This window comes from Lagopus leucura, unplaced genomic scaffold (genome assembly GCF_019238085.1).
Source record: "Lagopus leucura isolate 7727_CA_CO unplaced genomic scaffold, USGS_WTPT01 Super-Scaffold_100024, whole genome shotgun sequence".
Taxonomy (NCBI): domain Eukaryota; kingdom Metazoa; phylum Chordata; class Aves; order Galliformes; family Phasianidae; genus Lagopus; species Lagopus leucura.
In genome coordinates this window covers 6,077,198-6,100,796 of record NW_024962276.1, presented here as the reverse complement: position 1 = coordinate 6,100,796, position 23,599 = coordinate 6,077,198, and the positions used below count along the sequence as shown (strand labels likewise).

Genomic DNA, 23,599 nt, shown 5'->3' with positions numbered 1-23,599 from the left:
CAGATGTTATGAAAGCCAGCAAGAGCAGTTTCAGTCAGGAGTAGGAAAACAGCGCACTGCTAACTCAGAAAAGGCAGTGGCCAGGGGAGAGGCTGCGTACGGTGTTGGTGTGTGGGTCGTTGGCATCAGATTTCCCCTTCTGAATTCTCTCAGCACAGTTCTGATGCCAACAGAACACCCCCCAGGCTCCCCAGCTGCCAGGACATCCCAGCATGTTCACTTAGAAATCAGCAAGGGAGGACGGTCAGAATTTCTTTTATCCCAAAGCCAGAAGTAATAGCTTCTAAATGCGATCAGGCTCCTAACTGAGCAAAAGATAGCAACACACAAATAATTGAGGATTTGTTTCGTGTTATTTGCGAATTGCTCCCATCCTCTTATTGGCGGTGAAGCAGAGATGTGCTCACAGAGCTGGTGTTAATCTCTTGGTGCAGCTGGTACTGCTGCTGTTAGGTCACTTTGCTGATGATTCCCAGTCCTCTGCTGCTACTGGTGGCTGGAATTCCTGTTGCTTTACCTGGGGAGAGCCGTAGAAGAATTTGAAGTTATATCTTGTGTGAGGTCCGATTTAATGCTCTGACCCATCCTAAACCACCAGGATTTTGCTAAGATTCCCTGAAATTCAGTGCAGCACCTAAAAGAATGTCACGTGGGATAAGTATGTTTCATAATGGTGATGGGTCAGCTGAAATCTGAGGTCTGTTACTTGCATTATGCCCCAAAAGCTCCAGGCTTCTGGCAAGAAATTAAAGAACAACAAACAGACGCTGCTGCAGAAGACATTAACAAAAAAAGAAGGAACCAAATGGCCAGCGTAAGTCATGAAGGGTGGTTCTGTGCTCTTAACGTGCTGTTTTTCACATTACAGCTTCGTATATCCCACAAAAAATGGTTGAGCTCTCACTGGGTGCCACTGCTAAGAGCAGATGGAAGCAGTTGAGCTGCCTGATGGACGTCACGCAGCGGTGCTCAAAGAATGTGCTCTGAGTGGGAGAATGGGACACAGAAACCTCAAAGTTCTGGTGCTAAGACCTCAGGAAGATGCAGTTCTGCAAAGAGCAGAGCCGAGGCGTGCACAGAGGTGGTGTTCCCTGCAGGAGGCAAGAAGAGGCAACAGGTGAACGTGCATTGCAGTCTCCCAGCTGTGTGAGATGGAAATCTGTACGAAGAGGCACAGAGCCCTCATCCCATCCCTCCTGGCGCACAGCAACAGTCCTGTCCTACACTGCTGTGCTGTGATCTTAAGAGGGATTTGGGGGGTGAGATGTGGTGGTCTTTGTGTTCAGCAGGACAGGGAGGATCGTGGATGATTGCAGGTGAGGATGCTGATTTGCTCTGCAGCTCAGCAGAGCTTACCACCTCCTGAAGTGTTTGCATTGCAAGGAGCACAGCGGGGGGGAGTATGGTGCAGCAAGATGAGCTCACTAGCACTGTGTGAGGGCAGTAAATAGCTAAGGCAACGATATTAATTGACGAAACGTTGTTAATGCACTGCCGCAAGAATTAATGGAGAAGAAGGAGCTGTTTCGGTCGGCATGTTTGTAATTGCAGTACTGGAGCCGTCCTTGAGATGGTGCCAGCGACACACGGCGGCTATGGAAGGGGACCCGAACGCGGAGCGCGCTTATCACAACCCTGTGCTTTTCATTTTTAACAGTTTTGTGTGCTGTTTTCCCCCCATATAATTGCTTGGAACAAGTCTCTCAAGCTGGCAGCCGCTTGCTGCTGTAACTGTTAACTCTTCTTCCTCATCCCTGCTCTGCTTCTTCCCCTTTCTTGTTCACACCAAACTACAGCACTGTTTCGTTGACCTGCCATCCGCGGCCCTTTAGAAACAAAATGTAAAGTTGAGAAGGGAAGAAATGCCAGTTTAGTGGGGTGGGTTTGGTGGTGGGATGAGCAGCAGCCCGTCGTGGATGCACCAGAACGCTTCTTAAAGGGTTTGTGTTTGCTGTGTTCAAACGAAACTTCTTATCTCCTCATTAAAATGACACACATGTATGGCAATAACATTCCTTCCGAGCTCTCTTAATGTGGTGGCAGACATCTCTGTCCTTTCTTCCTCCACCTGCAAGCAGCACCTCGGCCCCATGTGTGCTCCCTGCACCTCCTGTTCCAGCTGTCACAGCACCGCTGAGCCGCTCCCCTCGCCCTCTGCCTCCATTGGATCACGCTCCTTCCAGCAGCTCAAGTGGAGCCACCCACCTCTAGGAGGAAAACTGAGCTGCAGCCCTGGTGAAACATAAAGTTTATTTCACTAAAGTGACGCAAAAATTCTTAAAGAGCTCTTTGGCAGCAGATTATCTGCAAATCAGACCATGTGAGGGGGACTGGTGTACAAAAAGCTCCCCGAGGTGCTGCGCTGCACACAGGCTGCGTGCTGGGATCTGCAGCAGATGTGGGTGAAGGAGAGCTGAGAGGAAAGCACCGCACACCTGGCTGAAGGACAGGTAAGGGAAGGATTGGTGCTTCTGGTGTGAGATACCTTCTGGAATCCGGGCAGGGTGTTAGGAGGTGTCTGAGCAGCCGTCCTGCAGCAGGCAGGCACAGGAGCGTCGTTAACTTGGACTTCTTGCTGCCTCTTTCAACTTTGTCTCCAAAGTCTGAAATACTAACAGCAGCCTGTTAGTTAGCATATATATATGTGTGTGTGTGTTTATTGTTTCATCTTTAACTTTGAAGGTCTTGGAGTAGCCCCTAAAGCAGAGTCAAAAAGAACAAGTGACAAAGCAAAGCCACAGAGTGTGGATGTGGGGTGAAAGTTTGCTTTGGCTTTTACACTGCTGATGTCTTTTCTTGCTTTTCTGCAATGTGCCCCAAATCCTGTGCAGCCACTTGCCTGCACTCAGGGCTGTGGGAAATGGGATGCCAGTCTGAAATCTGAGGTTCAGCCATCACACCAGTGCATTACTAAAGCAGGATTTATAGAACAACTGGGAAAAAGAAAAAGCTATAAAGTATAGGTTTATACATATTCTGTACAAAAAATACAGAAAAGCAGCAGATCTGAAGCAAAAATAAAATAAAAAAAATTCTTTGCAAGCTGTTATTTCAGAAGAATAAAGGAAACTTTAGCAACTCCATGAAATTACGTTCTAAAAGACAAACTGTTCCAGTGTAGCAAATTATCTGAGTCGATGGGACAGATTTATTGCGAGTGATGGATCTGAGGTCCGTGTGCTGTGAACGTATGCACAGTCAATCAAGTTTACTGCTGGGAGCTGTTGGCTGTCTGGGTTCGTCTGCACTGTGACACAGGAGTTGGGTGAGGAATGCAGCCTAAGTGAATGCATAACGCCTCGAGGAAGGCATGTCTTGGTGTGTTAGGAAGCCTGGGGAGGGGAGGACGGTGCCACGGGAGGACGGTGCAATGGGATTTGGGTTCTTTGGAGCATTGCTTGTGGAATTTTCTAAGTGTGGGCTGTGAGCTGTCAGGCGTTTTAATGGGGAGCTCTCTCATCTCCTGGTGATTCTGATGCGTGGTGGATGGAGCACGGTTTTCTTGGAGAGTACGTTTGAGTTTGGCAAGTGTTGTGGTCTGTGTTGTAATGGAACAGGGGGTGGTGAATTTCAGACCGTTACACAAACTGGCAAACGCTGCCTCCAAACTGGAAATTTAATAAGAGCCCCAAATTATTCCCACACGTGGAAATGCACTGCGTATTTAGTCCCTTTCCTGCTTCCCTGCAAGGAAAGATGAATCTGCTGAGTTTTAGGAACAGCACTAGAAGCCTAACGAAGTGCTCAGTCTGCCCCATCCGATGCTGATGTGTTAACTCTGCTCCACAGCTGTGTTCCTGCAGCTCTGCTGGCTGTCGGTTTATGTCCTGAGCACCAGTGCAGTGCAGTGCAGCCGTCTGCAGGACAAGCATCCCATGGAGCAGGCAGCAGAGCTCCAGTAGAGGGGCTGCAGCTCTGAGAGATTCATCACAAAGCATCCATCTGGAAGCTGGTGCCTGGTTCCTCGCTTCCTTTAGGCAAAAGCATGATAACCATGACAATGTGCCTGCTGGCATTAGGTGCAGGCTCTGAGCACGCAGACGGCCTTCCAGCTGCAGTGCAGAGCAGGTCACTGTGCAGAGCAGCATTACAGAGTGCTGCTCTATTTCTTTGCTGATATTTGCTCAACTCTTCCTATGAGTTGATATAAATAATTGGAGGAAGAATGCAAATGGGTTATCACTCCTCTGTGCTTATCTGTTTCCTTGCACTACTTACAGACACTCTTGAGCCATAAAATGCATTTTCCTCCCCTCTCTGTTCCTTAAATGACAGCTGGCAGTTTGGCAGTATTCACACTACTGCACAGTGTCTCTCTTCTCAACAAATTCCTACAGGTAAATCCTCTCTTTCCTGCTGACTCCTCAACTTCAGGCTGAGACATGAACAAGAGTGTGACATAAGACTCACAGTCCAAGTTGATATTTCCCCAGTACTTCCATTTTCAAGCCTTTCTTTCACATCTTATCCATATTAAACTGTCTCGGGAATAGTGGAAGTCAATGGATAGCACAGTGCCTTGGATCTTTTCATTTACATCCCTCTGCCTGTATGAGCTGCATCTTCTTTGCACGGTGCAATTTGCAGTCATGCAGCCACGTAATTCTAACAGCCTGATATACTCTGTGATGGAAGTAAAGCTTAGGTCAAGTTAACAGAAATCATCTCAGACTTGATGCTGTTTGCCAGCAGTACAAATTAATGTTTCATCTTGGGATTCCATGTAGTTTAACTCTTTGCAGGTGTAAGTGGATGGGAGGAAGGCAGAGGTGTGGCAATAATGGGGTTTTCTTGCAGGAATGCAGCTGTAACCCAGGTGCAGGCTGTACACCACCAAGTGCTGGTTTCAAAAAGGCCTAGCAAGAGTTAGTTTTCTCCTTTAAAAATACAGAGTATTGGGAAATAATTTGGTATAAATGTGCTGGGAAGATTTGCTTTACTGCACGGCAGAGCATGACAGGGATTCCCACATTGCCACGAGAGGTCACTGTGTGCCTCAGGAACACCCAAAGCAATGCCCAGCTCTGCGCCTCCCCGCTCAGCAAGGATCCGGACCCCAGCACAGGGGTGCTCCTCTGGGATTGCTTTGGGAGAGGCAGAGGAGTTGGCTTTGGGTCTCTACCGTTGGCTTAAATCTAGCTCTGAGTGGGAGTAACTGAAAATTATCATGGAATAATCGGTTTATGTGAACTGCGTTGGTGGCTTGAGTCAAACTCCACGAAGCACACAGCCTCACTGCCCAGTTTAGCCCACATGTAAGGGTTTCTCAGGGCTGCTCCAGGCAGTGCATGCGGGATATTAGGACCAATTTCTTCTCCAAAGAGAGCTGATGCAGTGGCACAGGCTGCCCAGGAAACTGGGGGAGTCCCTGAAGGTGTTCAAGGCCCATGGGGACGTGGCACAGAGGGCCGTGGTCAGTGGGCACAGTGGGGATGGGTTAGAATTGAGGGTCTGAGAGGTTCTTACAGCCTTCATAGTTCTGTGGTTCCGTGATTCTGGCTCTGTGCCGTTTTTCTGTTTTTCCTTCTGCACTAATGATGTTGGTGATAAGAAGCCAGTAGGTACTTATGAAAGAGCAACCTTTGCAACAGCTCCGATAAAAAATAGGCAGTAAGCTGGTATTCCTTTCATTATTCACTACAATAGTGTGTCCTATGCAGCAGCAGAGAGGTGGGTGCATGAGGGGCAAAAGTGGGCCAAGTCCTTCCTTGTCAGCACAACTTTCCTGTCTGTTTCCCTACTAATCCTAGCATACTTCTCGACTCCAAGAACTCAGCTTTTGCCACTGCCACCACTCTCTGCAGCAGCGTACAGCGTCCTGCTGTTTGTTGTCGGTTCTTTTTTAAAGGGTAATGAAACCTTACGGTTCTCTTTCCACGTGCCAGCTCTGAGAACACCACGGAGATTTCCCATGGTAGATGGTGAGCAGGAATTTACTGTCGGAAAGGAATAGTTTGAATTCCAGCAGAAGCCCCTCGAAGTTCACAAGTCACGATGCGTAGCTGAGGTTCAAACTACTGAGAATTCCACGAAAACATGTCAAGTGATGTGATGCTTCTTTCCTGTGGTCTGCAGAAGGAGCTTAGGGTTGGGTAAGACAACAATCTTGATTGTCACAGATCCAGGAAACCAACACGACGTTCAACAAACGCCCCTCAGGACGTGCCAAAAAGTATTTATGCGTAGAAAGAAAACGTTTTGTGGATACAGCAAATGGTATAGAAAATTCAGCCTCACAGATAACGCAGTTAAATCAACATCCTTTACTGTTCTCGCACTTTGAGTAAGAGGTATAAAGTTCACAAGGGCTCAGGTTACTTTTCCATATTCCTTACTATTAATGTGCCATGCACAAGGGAGAGAAGGGTTGGGTCTGTCCTTCCTTAGGATTTTTCTGTTGCTACCAGTGGTGGTAGCACAGTTCCACCTACACAGGCTCTTTTGGGACACTGGGAAGGTTGTGGACTCCAAAGGCATTCAGTTTCTGTAGTCCTGCAGGTAAAGCAGACATTACTCTGACATGTATTTTTCTGGGGTGCTCTGAAGATGTTTCAGTCTTTGTGATGATTAACTAATAGCAAAGTACTGCCACGGTAATAATCCAACATTAATGATACGTTGTTTGCTGTAAGGTGAAAACAGCATTATCTGGGTAAGCACAGAAAGTAAGTGTGAGCAATCTAGAGGTTTCTGGGAGTAATAAAAACATCCCTGGAGAAGGTCATCCTGCTTGCTCTGCAGCTCAATAACTTTCCTTTCTGCTTGCTTGCTTGCAAAGAGGCTTAGCAAACAATCTCTGCACAAGACTGAAGGCTGGGAAAAACCTGTGTTTTAATAGCTCTGGCAGTGAGCAAATTCCAGCAATGAGCAAATAATATTCCCACCCTGCTTTGGTTTTCCAAGAGTCGAAAGTGAAATAATGCTTATTCTTCCACATGGGATGTTGCAATCATGTTTACTGCGAGGAAAAATGCTTTGAAAAGGAAGAATGAGATGTAATGATCATCATTTACTATGTGGGGGCATCATGTAGATGGAGTAATGCTTTGCAAGCCATAAAGCCGGGCTGATGCCCCAGGGCACTCGCAGCACAAAGGGTCTGTTTGCACGTTTCATTGACTCAGGACTGACAGCACCTGAACAAACGAGCAGAAAAAAGAACATGACCCACAGAACCACAGATTTTTTGCTGCTCTTTTTTATTCTCAAGGAACAATTAATTGCTTGCTTGCTTTCTTTATTATTATTTTTTTTTAATTTTGGATTGCTTTGTTTCTCCTGGATTATTCTTCCAGCCTGTAAGAAGAGAGCAGGTAAAAACCAGGGCTGGGATTTGCTGTAGGAGCCGTGCCCACTGCCCTGCCAGGGCTGGAATCCAAACAGAGTGAGAGATGCCTTTATTTCTCTAGGGAGTTATGCAGCATGGGGGTCAAGCTTTGTCCTGAGCAGACCTAGATGCTATTTCCTCCTGATTCTAACCAACCTAACTGAAATCTTTTTTCTTTTTCTCATGATTAGTGTTAACGAACTTCCCAAACTTTCATTTAAGCTTTCCAGATCTGCTGCTAAACGTGGCAGGGAAGTGGGATTTCTGAAGAAAGGTGATCGTGGAATGTAATTTGCACACCTGTTGTTATTGCAGTATTTAATTATTTCTTCTTTCTTAATACTGCTTCCTTCCTTTCTCTGCACTCAGCCTGGAGTTTCGCTGGTTCCCTTCTGAATGGATTATCTGCTCAATAATTCATATTTCATGCGGTAATGGTTAACTATCTCCAAAGATATTTTAATCACAGGAACTGCCCAAATTGTAACATGAGCGTTACCAGCATCGATAAGCTCTGTAACGGAGTATTCTGTAATGTGTTTCATTTCTTAGATGGTGTTCGTGCCTTCAGTCTGATGGATTTAAATATGGAAGGGAAATTCTGAGAGCACTGGGAATACACTGGAAATAAAAGCGTGGGAAAATAAGCTGAAGGGGACTGAGTGCTGCTGCCTGTGTGCAACTGGGCAGGGAAACCTTGGAAAAATGGAAAAAAAGGCAACAAGCAACGAGACTCAGCTGCTGACTTCCAAGAAAGGTACCTCAGACTGTAACGAAGGAGAAGATTGTAAAGAGAACGGACTGCTGATCAAGAACCCTAAATCTGCCCTACGGCTCATGGAGGATGGGAATAAAATCCATCCCGGGCAGGGAAATAAGGAGGAGGCAGCTCAGATCTCAAATGGCTATTCGGGAGTTCAGAGCTCCGTGCCTTGCAATGGGGTGGGAGAGGTGGAGGATGCGCAGTGCACCAACCCAGCAGCCACAACCAGCACAGCCACCACGTGTGGAGCAGAGGGCCAGCAGCAGCTGATGGAGCTGGAAGACAGAGAGACCTGGAGTAAAAAAATTGACTTTCTGCTCTCTGTCATTGGATACGCGGTGGATCTGGGAAACGTGTGGAGATTTCCTTACATATGCTATCAGAATGGAGGAGGTCAGTGGCCAGTTCTGTGTTCTGTCCCTTAACGTTCAGCTTCCTTGCTTGCCAATGGATTAGTTTAGCAGTTTATTTTAATATCATACGTGGCATAGCAATAACAGGAAATTAATTACTTTTAAAGCAGACTGGAAAACTTAAACCATGGGATAGGATAAGATATAAAAAATGAGGAGCTGAGCTCTGGTTAGGTGCAGAGAAACCTGAAAGAAAAGATTTGAGCCCTGTCCCAAGGAGTATTTAAAACCAGATAAACCAACTTGTCAGAACACTCCTCAGGAAAGCTGGGACTGAGACTCACAGATGTCCCAGCCAAAATATAAATCTCCTCAAGGAGAGACTGAATAGAAAAGACTTCTGCATCCCTGATGTGCTCAGGCATTCTAGCAAAGAAATTCATGACTGTATCTCGTCTCACCTTGTACTACAGAGGCAGTGCAATCTTTGTGAACCCCACGTAAACTTGTTGCAGAAACATGAGAAGTTTGGCCTGAGTGTCACTTCTTGTTCACACTGCTGTGCAGTTAGCTGTGAGAAATCCCATGGTAACGCAGTATGGCACACAGCTAGGGAGGGGACATGCATTTTCCCTGGGGAACGAAAGGAATTGTCCATGGAGTGCTGAAAGTAGTGGAAGAGAAGTCCTATGAAGAGTTATAATGATCTGCTTTGTCTCTTGCAGGAGCATTCCTCATTCCTTACACAATTATGGCCATCTTCGGTGGTATTCCGCTCTTCTATATGGAATTAGCACTAGGACAGTACCACAGGAATGGGTGTATTTCAATTTGGAGAAAAATATGTCCTATATTCAAAGGTAATGAAGGGAAATGGAAAATTAGAAGGAACTTTCCGAGTAAGATCTTCTGATAAAGATGTATTTTCTAAAAACAAAATAATAATATCTGAAAACAACAGAGCAAAGTAAGGCTAGGACAAAGTCAGTCTACTTCTACACACAATTCTGGCTTTACAAAGAAAGTTTCATAAAGCTTTATGTACATCTGTAGATGTGTGTGTGCTCTCATGCATAAGTGTCACACAACTCTTAGATTAGATAGAGGCTGCTCTGAATCAAGCTTGAAAAAAGTAAAAAACAAACCAAAAAAACCCCAAAAAACACAACCCATGTAATTGAACAAATAAGCACAGAATTACTGAATCCTGGGCAAAATTGAGAACGGGAAAGAAGATTCCCTACAGAAATAGAAATAATGTAGTAGGAGCTATTCTATGCATTTGTTACTCTTGCTCCCAGTGTCAGAGTTCTGGTCTAAGAGTAGCAGATGGCAGTTTCCAAATTCCAAATTTTAGGAGCAGCTGAAAAAACCAATTTAAGCCTATACTCTCTATATTGTCTTGATGAAGAATGTTCCTCTGGAAACAGAACACGAGTGTTTCTGAAGCCATAAGAAATTCCAGTGCTGTAGATACAAGATGGGGTACGTGTACCTCCTGCAGAGCTGCCTTCATGGTTACTAACTGTGGTGATGTGAATAACCAATTCCTTCCTTTTTGTGGCCTGACTTACACTCACTTCATGTCATTATTTCCTAACCTACTAGGCATTGGCTTTGCCATCTGTGTAATAGACCTCTATGTAGCCTCCTATTACAACACCATCATGGCGTGGGTCTTCTACTACCTCGTGTCCTCCTTCACGACGGAGCTGCCGTGGACCAGCTGCAATAATGCATGGAACACAGGCAACTGCACTACCTACTTCAGCAAGGACAACATCAGCTGGGCCCTGCACTCCATCTCTCCTGCAGAAGAATTTTATACGTAAGTGCATGTAAGTGAGGACAGTAACGTCAGACAGAATGGTGAAACGCATAGCAAGCTTTTCTTTGGAGGGGGGGCAGAGGTGGTTAGTAATGGTACTCTTTTCTAAACTGTTCAAGTAACTAAATACCTGTAGGGGAACGTAAGCTTAGGGTGTGGGGAAGGGTACTCTGTATTTTAGACTGCAGGTTCCCAATTGTCTGGTCATTATCAACTGTCAATATTTACCATTTATCAACACTGGTGTACTGTTAATATCAGGCCTGTAAGTTAAAAAAAATCCAGAATAGAATGGCTCTGAAGTCTAGTTATCAAGGCCTAGGGACTACTTGTAATGCTCAGACCACAGTAAGGGACTGCTTAAAGCATACTGAACATATTTGTAACAAAAATATCTACACTGTGTTTTTCTTTCCTCTTTCAGCCGCCAAGTTCTACAGGTGCACAGGTCCAATGGGCTGGATGACCTGGGGGGCATTAGCTGGCAATTGACCCTCTGTTTATTGTTAATCTTCATCATTGTATACTTCAGCATCTGGAAAGGGGTCAAAACATCTGGCAAGGTGAATGCAAAAGCAAGACAAATCACTTGGTACAGTATAGCCTAGCACAAGTTCTAAAGGAGCCAATTAACACGACAGTTATCCCAGACTGTCTTCAGGGCAGAGACTGCAGCTTCACTTATTTGTGAAGCCCTTGCTGCAGAGTGACTGTTATTGTTATCCAAGTAACACGTAACAATAAGTTATGCCACAGTTCTGTGCACAAGGACAACCCGCACAGAGAAAGCATGGATATTTATCTGCAATCTGCCCGTTTACAGAGCTTTTGAGAAAGTTCATACGAAGATGTTATAAAGGCTAAGAGTTATCATTTGAAAGTTATCATGAATTCTTGTCATCTCTTAATTTTCTGCCCATGGCAAACACTATCTCAATGTTCTCCCTGGCAGGTGGTGTGGGTCACAGCCACGTTCCCCTACGTCATACTTTTTATCCTGCTAGTGAGAGGGGCGACTCTGCCCGGTGCCTGGAGAGGTGTGCTCTACTACCTGAAACCTGAATGGCAGAAGCTCCTGGCCACTGAGGTAAGAACACTATGAAATAGTTGGGGCTCATGTGTAGCCTTTCAGCATGTGTACCACAGTGTGTACTTTCAACATGGAGTATGATTATATAGATGTCTTAGCATGGACATCACGCTCTCATTTAAGCAGTCGTCCTATTCTTTCCATAACTATATAGATATTTTTAAAAGGTTAGATGGGGTTCCTGGTTCTGTTCTGCTATTGAAGTTCATCGTGAATTTAGCTTGAACAGTGAAATAGCAAACAGTCCAGCACTGTGCAAGAAGCTACAATGATTGCTGCTACACAACAACACAGTCCTTGGCCTATAGCTGCCACAGCGACATTTACTAAATCTACCATCCGGATTAGCTGCAGTTGTTTTGATGGTGAGGGGATCATTGCATGCTCAGGCAGACTTTCCCACACCCAATGGTGTCTATAGTTACCAGAGCTGAAATGTAAAGTCTCCATCCTGTGACACACTCTGGCAGATAAGCCCAGGGAGGGTCTCTTTAGCTGCCAACTAAAGCATGCCTTGGTGATGAGTGGACATGGGCAAGTGCACTGGAGAAGCAAAGGATCAGTTGGGTCTGCACACTCCACCAGGGTTTGAAAAGAAAGGAAGGATGAGGACAAGACTGAGCTAATGAAAAAAAAAAAAGCCAATCCATTCCACTATCTGATTCAGCTCTGAACTCTGGATGACAAGTAGTCCATCAAGCTGGAGGCTGCACTGAGGTCCCTGTGTAAGAAAGCCTCTAGCGGAGAGAGCGATGGAAAAACCCCAAAGCAATAAATACTACAAATATAAAGATTAAAAATTCTAATGTTTGCAAGTCTGCTGTTCCCCAGCTGATATGGAGAGTTTTGAATGAAAAGGAAATGAAAAGACACCAGTCTCTGATAAAGCAGCATCTTCAATAAGGGACCACATCTTCTGAAAAAGCAATAAAGGGCATTGATATTGTATTGGATGTATCTGAAGTGAGGACAGCAGATCACAATCTGTGTGTGCTGGACGATGACAGAGTTCTGTCTGTGGCTGATACAGGATGGCCTCACACGATGGCAGAGTATTAGAAATGAGTGGTAATGAACTCCAGGTTTCAATCAAAAGAGGATAAACAAACGAGGACTTTCACCTTCAGAAAGAGAGCTGATATTTGATATTAGCACTTCAGGAACACCACTCATTAAGGCTGCAAACACTCTGAAGTACAGCAAGCTTTTTGTTGCAAATCATCACACTTGCATCTATCATGGCTGCAACAAAGCTGGATGGAGTCCCTCAAACTGCAGCTGCATCCACACTACAAAATGTGACTCGTGTGCCTAGCAATAATCTCAGCCTAGAGGACGCACAGCCGAACACAGAGCTACTGCACAGCACATAGAGAAAGATGGGCCAAGTCCACCACCAAACCACGAGCAGAGCTCTCCATACACTGCAGAAGCTGGGGTAACCCAATTACAGGCAAATCATCTGCAGTGCTGGCAGAAGGGATACTTACAGCGTGTAAAGAAATGCAACAGCTCTTTATCCGTGGTAAATTCTTTTGATATAAATCCTAAATGCATCACCAATGAAAACCAGAACGGCAAAGACAGCCAAACTGTAGTAGATATTAACACCTTCCTCAAGAAATCTCAAGAAAAAACTCACATTCCAACACACTTTCTTAACAAAGCCTTTGTTAGACCAGGACTAGAACATAAGCACACAAGTGACGCTCAACTTTGTATGGCTAAATAATACTGTGAATCTGCCAATCTCATCCCATCTGTCTCATTACCTTTTTTTCTTGATTTTTATCATTTTCCAGGTTTGGGTGGATGCAGCAGCTCAGATTTTTTTCTCCCTCGGCCCAGGGTTTGGGGTCCTGTTGGCTTATGCCAGCTACAACAAATTCCATAACAACTGCTACCAGTGAGTTCTACCTCATTTTATGTACTAAATTCAGCTTTACATAGGTGCTGTTTTTTATGAAAAGGAAATAGTGCCAGTGAAAGACACTGAATTGAGAGACTTTTATATATACAAACCAGACAGCAGCACAACAGAACAAAGAAACTGCAAGCCCAAGCATTTTCTCTGTTGTGCCTACCTTAAAGAGAAGTAGTCTCTACCAATGACAGCAAGGAGGGCAGCACGTAAAACCTGCCACAACAAAATGGCACAGCTCCCTGACAATCAGATGAGAGTTGCTGAATCTCAGTCAGCCAGGGTGTGACTTTAGAGCCCTAAGCTGAAAGGCAGTTTGTAATTGTTTCCTTTAAAAAAAACTGTGTATAAAATTAAAGAATGTCTTCTTCCTTTAATATTCCTAGAGCCATTCCTGTCATTTTAGAAGTCTGGTATTTCTGCAAGCACAAACCCAGCATTTAATCTCGTGCCAGACTAACGTTACAACCTGTCTGAAGTTCTTCCTTAGGAAAAACAATGAGAAGTTGCTTTGTCGTTGTTTCCTTCCCAAAATCCACTCCTTGCTCCTTCCACTGCATTCCCCAGACTGCTGCAGGAGTGCAGCTCAACCGCTGCCCCCACCTGGCAGCACGCTGCCCTCCCCAGCAGATGCTGATTCCCTGATGTGAGTTGGGTGTTCTGTTGCAGAGATGCCCTGGTTACCAGCACTGTGAACTGCCTGACCAGCTTCGTGTCCGGGTTTGTCATTTTCACTGTGCTGGGGTACATGGCTGAGATGAGGAATGAAGATGTGTCGGAGGTTGCCAAAGACATGGGTAGGCTTTTTGACTTCTAAGAGAACGTAGTTGTGTATTCTACATTGAGAGACCTATCAACTTGAATGAGTGGGTAAGATTGTCAAATGTTTGGTATGTAATTCAGGATAGATACTCTCTTCTTTTATGATAAAGGCACAGTGCAGCTAAAATACTATTCCATAATGCCAGCGTATGGAAGTCATGCATGCAGCTCCACAGCACTGTTCTAACTGCACGCTGGGACGTAGTCAGGAGGAGAAGCCTTCTGCAGGAAAATGAAACAACCTGTCCTCCCCACGACAGCACTAACAGGTCTCTCTGCTTCTCCACTCTAACACCAGGACCCAGTCTGCTCTTCATTACCTACGCTGAAGCCATTGCAAACATGCCTGCCTCAACTTTCTTTGCCATCATATTTTTCTTGATGTTACTCACGCTGGGATTAGACAGCACGGTGAGTAGACAATACTTGAGAGATGGATGAATGATTTGTGTGGTGTATTCCTTACCCCAGCCAACACCAGGAGGAGCAGAATTACAAACACAGGGGTGTCACCAAAGAGTTTAATGCAGGACTGGCATCTCCTTGTGCCTTCTGTAAGATAGAAACTCTTGGTCCATTTTCAATAATGGAGAAACAGAGTCTTAACTAAGATTAAATGATCTGTCATGGTTGCACTGTGATAAATAGTAGCAGACCTAGGAGCACAGCTGAAGCACGTGATTCATGAACTGTATGCAGTCTTATGGGCTCCATCTGTCCTGTACTGGTAAACTTACAAATCAGTGAATGAATTCCCATTTGATGCTCTTTCACACTAATTTTATTTAAATGGTGGAAAGTGGAGAAAGCTTTCTTCACAGCACTGCAATAGAGAGCTCTTCTAAAAATTGCCACGAATCTATTTTACTGAGAATCAGCTCCTTCTAGGAAGGCTCAACACAGTGATTGCACAATTAGTCCTACTGAGCCACTTCCTCTGGACGATGGGCACTTCCTACTGAAATGGGAAGACTCAATTGCTGCTTAAAGAGCTAAAAACATTCTAAAGAAAGTCTGAATTGTGCCAGCTCTACAGGAAGAGTAAAACACAGTGTTTCAATGGCTACAACTCCTCTTCGAGGTAAAACTGCCCTCTGTTCTCCATTACTTTTTGCGTGCTTTTCAGTTTGCAGGATTAGAGGGAGTGATTACAGGAGTACTGGATGAATTCCCACATGTCTGGAGCAAGCGCAGGGAATTCTTTGTCCTCGGACTGATCATCATTTGCTTTTTGGGGTCGTTGGCAACCCTGACCTTTGTAAGTATTTCACCCCATCCTCAATGGCAGTTTCCTGTATCTGACATCTTGGAGAGGGTCGTATTTTTGTTTTAAAAGAGATTCAAGAGGTCGGATTGAATCTCCAAATGTGAACATTATCTCTCACTAATTGCAAAACGATTGTATTGCAATTCAGCATGCCTCTGCTGCAAATCCTAACTGGCACAGCCACTGCTCCAGCTGCTAAGTCAGCAAGCAGGGGTGTTTTGATGCAGTGTGTGTGCTTTGCTTCTCCCTCTCCCAACCTCCATGTTTAAAAACAAAGGATTGTTACTTTCGTTTTCCCAGTGTTAGAAACATATATGGCGTTAAAAAAGAGTGGTCAAAAGTTATCCATGAGAAATGGCTGTAATTGACTGTTGCTGGAGCACTCTCTGCGAATTTCTGCCAAATGACCTGAATCTTCCTCCTCCAATCAGGCTGCAAAGCTCCAGCACTCCCCCATACATCGTCCCTTCAAGGCTCGTGGGATTTCGTTTTCAAAGCAAGCAAAATTTTGAATTATGAGAACAAAGGGACAAGGAAACCGCACACAGGTTTCCTGTTGTGTTTCACTCCACTTGTTCACACACAACCACCTTCTAATTGAAGCATTTACTGTAAAAGTAGACGTAGTTCCTGTCTGAGACACAAACTCTTCCTCCTTAAGCTGGTTCTAGGTATCCCAAGTGGTAAGAAAGCGAAGCAACACCCTCTTTGTTTCCTATCTGGGAGCTATGAGTCAAGTTGGAGGAAGATGACACGGGAGGCATGCAAAAAGTCACCCTGCCACACTGCACCAGGTCCCAGTTGTTCAGTAAAATCCAATGAGAACAGCCATAAGATTCAGTTTTAGCTCTTCTGCATGGCAGCCCCGCTGCTGGACTACATCCACGCACAGCACCAGCAGCGCAGCCAAGGACTGCACAGCTCACAGTGCAGCAGAACGCACCCATCTGTGAACGCTCTGCTTCAGATGAAGGCAGTAATAAAAAGCAGCATCCCAGGGCTTCCACCCCTGGATCTCAGGGTCACTGACAGCACCATGTCCTTTGCAGGGAGGCGCCTATGTGGTGAAGCTGTTTGAGGAATACGCCACAGGCCCAGCTGTGCTAACAGTGGTGTTCCTGGAAGCGGTGGCAGTGGCCTGGTTCTACGGTACGTGCGTTGCTGCTGGGTCCCGCTGAGCCACAGTTCCTCTGATGTCTCAGGAAAAACGTTGGCTTTTCTTTCTTTTCCCCTCCCCACAAACTTGCTGTTAACCAAATCCGTAAGAATGACTACTGCTGGCTCTGAGAGAAGCAGGCTAAATCTGAAAGTAACGAGGTATTCAGAACTATTAAGGGTTCCACGTAGTTAAGGCACAAACAGCACTCAGGCTGGGCCCTGTGCTGCCTTGCTGTGCACACATCTCTGTGCGAAGGACTCCTTCCTGCTGTCCCCACTCTCCTCATTTGTCCCCACAGGCATTACCCAGTTTTGCAATGATGTGAAAGAAATGCTGGGCTTCACCCCAGGCTGGTACTGGCGAGTGTGCTGGGTGGCAATCAGTCCCATCTTCCTGTTGGTGAGTTTTCTTCATATCTGTTTGGGTTTTTTTCTTTTTTTCTTTTTTTTTCCCTGTACAACAAAATTACCATTGAACAATGTGGTTCCTTAGACACCTAAAAGCTTAATTACAGAATTCTCTTAGGAAGCTCGTTAGTAACAGTTCTTGTTACAACAAAAATGCTTAATTAGTGAAAAATCCAACGCAGTGCTGCAAGGTCTGGTTACTAAATCACAATTTTAAGGGTGTTGGTAGACCAGCTAGATAAACAAGGGTTTGGAATAACTCCTTCCCCCCTCATGGGCGAAGATTACTTTGTTTTGTTGTTTTACGTTTGCCATAGAAAATAAAAGATGGTGATGAAACAGTGCCTGGGAGGAAACCCAAGATAAGTAAACACAGGGCCCCAGTATCTGCTGACTGACAACTTCAGAGTATCCCACGTAGCATCTGCAGCAGTTAATTGCAACCATCATACATCTATCATTTGAGATTGGAAATCCTGACTCTATGTTTGACTTAGCAGTGCTATTAATAATGTTTTAACATCAAGTGTTCATTTCCTGATCCCAAATGGGTTTGTGCTATCTTTGATAGCTGCCGGGAGCAGAGCAGGTCAAGATGGAGTTTATGAGCACCAAATGCAGACTGAAGACCTGCAGAGTGAATTCTAAACTCTGCTGTAACGATCAATGCATCTCTAACAGATTTTTATTTTATTACCCACAGAAAAAGAAGGAAAAAAAAAGTTATAAATGAAAGCACCAGAATGCCAGAAATGATTTTTAAACTACTGTCCTCTTTGTGAGCCTGAACCAGTAAAATAAAGCAGACAGCTCTGGTGCTGTGGTTACTAGGCAGAGCTATTTGTGTTCTCTGCAGAAGCTAAACTAAAGTAAGGAAAGCCCAGAAGGTACTATGCTATTTTGCTATGGAAATTTCAGTGGTACTCCCGCTCTTCTGATGCTAATCTGGAAAAAAACACAGTTCAGAGATCCTTCCATTACTCACGTAGCATTCAGCTGCAAAGCATTTCTTGTTTCATGAGAAATCTCACAGTCATGAAGGGAAAGCAGAATAAAGAAAATGAATCAAATTCTGAGTAAGAGTTAATTATATGATGTTTTCCTCCTGGGAGTGCATGGGATGGGGAAGACTTTATGGCAGAACTGAAAAGCAGGCATGCTTTGCACAAACCCTGCAGTGCTGTGCCCTCATTGAAGATTAGCAACCCTGGAGTTACTCAGAAGTGCTTCATTCCAAGAATATTCCTTAGGGACCCAGACCCTTAGGGAAGTTGCTCACTGATAAAAAGGACACAAATACAACCAGTGTAGCTGGCACACCGTAAAATGCGTGGAAGATGTAATGTTTGTCTAGCCTTAAAAACCCACTCATTTGTTTTGATTGTACATAAAAATAAAAGCCACGCTCAGATTATAGGGCAAGGAAATGCTCACAGCAGATATGAATAAGTGATAAACGGTAGGGAAGCATTTCTTAATGCATCATTCAGAAAGCGTCAGAGGTAGGAAAGAAATCATACAACAGGAACAAACTGGGAATCATTAAGATGTGTCCTAGAGAAAAAAATTCCTCCTCTTCCACATCATTTCTTAATTGCTATAGCACAGATTACTTTTCCCCCTACTTGCTTCAGAGTGCACAAGTGCAATAGCTGTAGAACCCAAATGAATGAGAAAACACAATGCTGTGTTCAAAGCTGGAATGTCAGACCATGCTTCTCAGCTTTCAGTTACTGCTTGGGTTATACCCCCAAGTTCCTGAGCAATTCTAAATTCTCTTAAGTCTTGATATCTAAAAGCTTTTCGTTTAATCTACATCAATGTCATCTGAGATTTTTTCAGGAGCAATACACATTTCATCCTTCTCAAGCCCTGCTCTGGTTTTTTGTTGTTTGGTTGTTTTTTTTAAGTTTAATTCTATGCTGGCACAGGGAGTTCCCTGCAGGAACAGCGCGTGCTATCAAAACATGCTGAAACTTTTCTTGTTTCCTTTCCAGTTTGTCACTTGCAGCTTTCTGTCCAACCCTCCTGAGCTACGGCTTTTCGATTACAACTATCCCTACTGGACCACAGTAGTGGGCTACTGCATAGGAACCTCTTCCATCATCTGTATCCCAATCTACATGGTTTATCGGTTGATCATCACTCCCGGAACATTTAAGGAGGTATCCAGTAGGCTCTGCTGTGTCCGTTAGGAAGGAAGTGATTTCTATCAGTACTGTGTGTCGTTTTTTCTACGATTTGATGCCCCAGGCTGTTTGCTAACAGCTAATTGTCTTTCACCCATTTGGAGTGATTTACAAATCTCCCAGGTCTCGCTGAGGGGCTGAGATACATTCACATCCACTTACTGAATCGAGTGCTTCTTTTTGTGCTCCGCTGAACTGGAAGCTTTCCCTAGAAATCACACATGCGAGCCAGTGACAGATTGGGTCCCTCGGGTGTGCTTACAAGAACAAGTTTCTTTTTCTGTCCCACACTTAATAAGGGTTCTCTGCCATAAATCCATGGCAGCCTGTGATGCCATTTTTGGTATTTCTTGTAAGTTCTTGTAAATACCAGTTCTGAGAGAATGTGTTCAACAAACTCAGAGCGCTCAAGTAAGGTCCTGAAGCATGAGTATGACAGCTGTCAACCTTGGAATCAGACTGGATCTACTACAAAGCATTAATAAATAAGCGTGCACTTCCACAGCACCACTGTGCAAAGGTAACATCACCCTGCAACATTTCTGCCTTGTAGCTGTAAGTAGTAGTAAGAAGCGTAACTCAAACCAGTTGTGTTTTTATTGCAACCATTTGGAAAGGGTTTTGAAACGTTATTTATTAGCTCTAAAGTGAATGAACTTCTCATACTGATCTCTTTCCAACAGCGTATTCTGAAAAGCATTACTCCAGAAACAGCCACAGAAATTCCTTTTGGAGACATCCGCATGAACGCAGTGTAAGCTAACCTGCTTTCTGGGGAGAGATGGAAGCACAGAAAAGAACTTTCCACCCAAGGAATTATGCTTCCAGCTGAGATAACAACAGGGTGAGTTTTCTGTGGAGGTTCTGACACTGACAACGGACATTTGGAAACATGATGCCTCCAGCACATCTATCCAAGCAATTCAATGAAACCTGCCATGCACTTCTAACCAGACTGACCTGGGAACCAACTCATTCTGGAAACACGAGGATGTCTGTGTGTGTGAAGATGGCACAACAGTGGGGCTGTTGCAGGAGCCTCTCTAGGATGAGCAGCAGCGGTAGGATTAGGTTTAGAATCTCAAGTCTGTGGCAGTTCTCCTGTATCTTCCTCAGTGTAATCGTTCGTACCGGGCAATGTTGTATTTGCTTCTAAGGTTCTAATTGCTTCAACTACATTGAAAAATACAAAAATATTTCCAATAGCCATATATTACTCAAGTAACACAGGGTTTTATAAACTAATCAGTAAGTTCTCCAACTCCTGGGTTTGTAGTGGAGTCGTCAGAGGAAGAGGCAGCAATCTCCAGCAGCACTATACGCAGCTCTGCACAAATCAGCACGCACATTTGGTAACGTTATCCTCCTCATTTCATTTGTAGATCGTATGTTTCTGTTGTTTCTTGTTTAAGGCTACAAAACCAGTTTTTGTAACGTGGGCTTCGTAGTCAAGCAACAAAAAGGTTCACAGGTCATCTGACAAGCACTGAAGCTGCTAGCACAGCAAAGCTACATGTTCACAAAATCCTTGTACTCGCAGACCGTGCTTTTACACCCAAGGAAACTATATACCAATAATGAATTACTTTGAGCTCAGATGTCAAAAAGTGGACTCTCACTGATCTGCTTTTCTTTGTTTATTTTTTAAATTTCAGTTCCCCAGCTAAGATTGGCTGGAGCCTGTGGCTTTCTCTATTGTTTCCTGGTACAGACCTCAAGTTTAGAGCAACCCTTTTGGCTGGCTGACAGAAGTACGTTTACACAAACCTACTGCCAAGACTTACTAGCTCCTACTCTTATGTGAATACATTTGGTTTTCACCCTGAAGAATAACAGTAGGGTTTTTTCTTTAACAAGCAGTTGAGTTCATCAGGAGATTCTGATCAGAACCGACTGCATTAGATTTTGAAGCACTGATGACATACAAACTAACTAACTTTCATGTATGTACTAACCTTGCCATATTATATCTGTACATATGCCTCCAGCAGTTTACAGCTGCTCTATAAACTGACCATCACTGCCAAATCAGCTGGAGGACAGCAGTTTTGCTGCAGTTACATGGGAATTTAGATAAACCTGGACAGTCATAGTCTATGTGAAGACACTGCATTTTCACTCTACCACGTAGGTTATAAAAGTCTAAGAAAAGTAGAAATAATAGAGCATAAGAGCCTCTTCTGCATTTCATGCTTTACTCACAGATTAATGACACAATACATGCACACGTAGCAGCAGGCACTGAGAAACCTACTGAAAGTTTACATCAGAACAAAGCACGTAAGAAAGCAGGGGAGGTGATTCTACGACTGCCTTCTGAAAGCAGTCACCTCACTTCCACCACTGCTACTGACCCGAGTTCCCTTATCTTTAGCACTCAATCCCAACAAGGAAATAACCCTAAGGAACAAGGGCTGTTCTGTGCAAATTACAAACAAAGGCCTCCTGCACTATTTTTTAAGAGGGAGTCTGTTCTTGCACTGCCACCAGGAAAACAAAATAAATTCGTCTTACTGGATGCTTACTCATACAGAATAGTTTTGAAGGTTAGCCCTGCAGGCCCTCTGAAAACGACTTCCAGAATGTCTTCGTGGTGAGGAAAAGTTCATTTAGATATGCACTATGATTTCAAATTGCCAATCAGAGAAAATTGCTGATTGTTTTTAATGAACTTTTCTGTTATGAGTACATTCCTTGAAAAAAAAAAAAAAATACACATAAAACATCAATTAAAATGAACAATGTCTGTATTCAGTATCAAGTGTGGGAAATAAAGGAGAAAATACCGCACACCTCCGTTCTTCAGACTGCTGCCCATCTATTGCCAGGTATCTTTCTCCCTCCATGCTTGTTTTAAGCAGATCTTTCTCACGGACCAATTTTTGGCCAGTTGATGCTGTTTCCTACTAGGCTCATCAAATAAATAATCTTACAGTTCCAATTTTTAGCAGTTTTTGCACATCCACTTGCAAAAGTCTCTTCAAACAGACATTCTGCTGCCTTTAATTAAGAGCAGTGACAGTACAGCAGAATTAGTTGCATTAAACATCAGCACTGTCTGCATCAAAGCCGAAGTTTCTCCTTGAGCTCTTGCAAACAAACTGAAGCTGGGACTGTTACTCCTAATGGAATAATTTGCAGAGTAATTAATAACTGCTAAAACAACTGCTTCTTCGTGTGCAATACTTCCGACATGGTCTTCCTTTGGAACAGCATTTTAAATGGCAAAAGAGGCATCTGTAGTTTGTATTGAGACACTACATACAGTGCCACACACGCTGCCTTTCTGGGAGGTGGTAGCACAGAATTCTGATGAGCTGCCCAAGAAATGCCATGTTTTTCTAGTGGACTAAAGCCAAAAAAGCCCCAGGTTCTCTCAGTCTGAATTTCTCAGCTGAAAAAATCCAGACAAACACACCCTGACTACAGATGTACTGTAGGAGATGAAAGTTTCTGAAATCACCTGCAGACAGACAGAAAAAGCAATGCAGAAAGCAAAGGCACAGGACAGAAAGCACTGTCAGAGATAGGCAGCCCTGAAGATCAGCAGTGACATCACATCTCCATCCTCTTTTCACCAGGACAGTCCAGCGCAGGGTCTGTATGGGAACCGAGGGTAAGGAAGCCCTCAAGTAAACTAACAACTTCTCCCTTCCCAAGAAGCACAAAGATAAAACCATCTGTGTTTTCATTCCAATTAAGGCGAATTAGCAATGATTCAGTTCCAGTTTGTTTTTGGATGGCATATTGGTTTCAGCTTTTCTAGGCCTTTTTCTTATAAAAGTTCATTTCATGCTATCTCTGATAACTTTTTTTGTCTGAAACACAATTAATTAGATACCAAATGGGCTGCACTGCAATTCCAAGTGTTAGAGGCAAGGAAATCCCTTCTCCTCAGCTCACATTCCACTTACCTGCCACACCAGTACACCCCACTCTATAAGGAACACTGAAAAAGGAGTTAATGAAATTGCTAATGGAGGAACGCGTTCCTTTCAAGCAGGAATTAAACTGGAGTTTTAGCTGTACAGAATTAGGCATTCCCTCCAACTTTTACATGGATGCATCTGTATTAATTTATGCAGCTGTTTAGTTACAAGTGTTGCAAGCTGATTGTAAGTTATCAGTATGTGCCTTGTACTGTAAACTGTCATTGTAATAAATTTAATAATCATAATCCATCTGTAATGTCTCTTGTGCCTCTCTCTTATGGGGAGTTTCACTCTGGCCTGCAACAGATCTCTTTTCATTAGAGCAAAGATAACAATTCCAGGACGAGCAGTCCAATTTACTACATCAGCACGGCCTCTTTGACAAAAAGCAGAGTATTTTGTTTGCTCTCTGAACCCCATCTACTGTTAAATGCTCCGCTTTCATTCTATTCCAACAGCAGAACCAACATGACGTTTGTTTAGACAGTATCAAAAATCATCTACACTCAGACTAAGAGCCTAGCTACCCGACTAAAGCAAG

General features: G+C 44.1%; 1 protein-coding gene across 2 annotated transcripts; it reads left to right on the top strand.

Moving 5' to 3' along the window:
* The first annotated feature begins 902 nt into the window (after window positions 1-902).
* SLC6A4 (solute carrier family 6 member 4) lies at window positions 903-23,307 on the top strand. 2 transcript variants are annotated; one of them, XM_042879609.1, is made up of 15 exons: window positions 903-1,316; window positions 2,079-2,450; window positions 7,880-8,483; window positions 9,169-9,303; window positions 10,052-10,271; window positions 10,696-10,834; window positions 11,224-11,358; window positions 13,164-13,267; window positions 13,952-14,079; window positions 14,403-14,515; window positions 15,231-15,362; window positions 16,421-16,520; window positions 16,829-16,929; window positions 18,935-19,102; window positions 19,810-23,307. In XM_042879609.1, the coding sequence occupies exons 3-15, from the start codon at window positions 8,033-8,035 to the stop codon at window positions 19,882-19,884; spliced, it is 2,001 nt and encodes a 666-aa protein (XP_042735543.1). In that variant the 5' UTR covers window positions 903-1,316; window positions 2,079-2,450; window positions 7,880-8,032; the 3' UTR covers window positions 19,885-23,307. The 2 variants fall into 2 exon arrangements, with proteins under 2 accessions (XP_042735543.1, XP_042735545.1); XM_042879611.1 differs by lacking the exon at window positions 2,079-2,450.
* The last annotated feature ends 292 nt before the right edge of the window (window positions 23,308-23,599 follow it).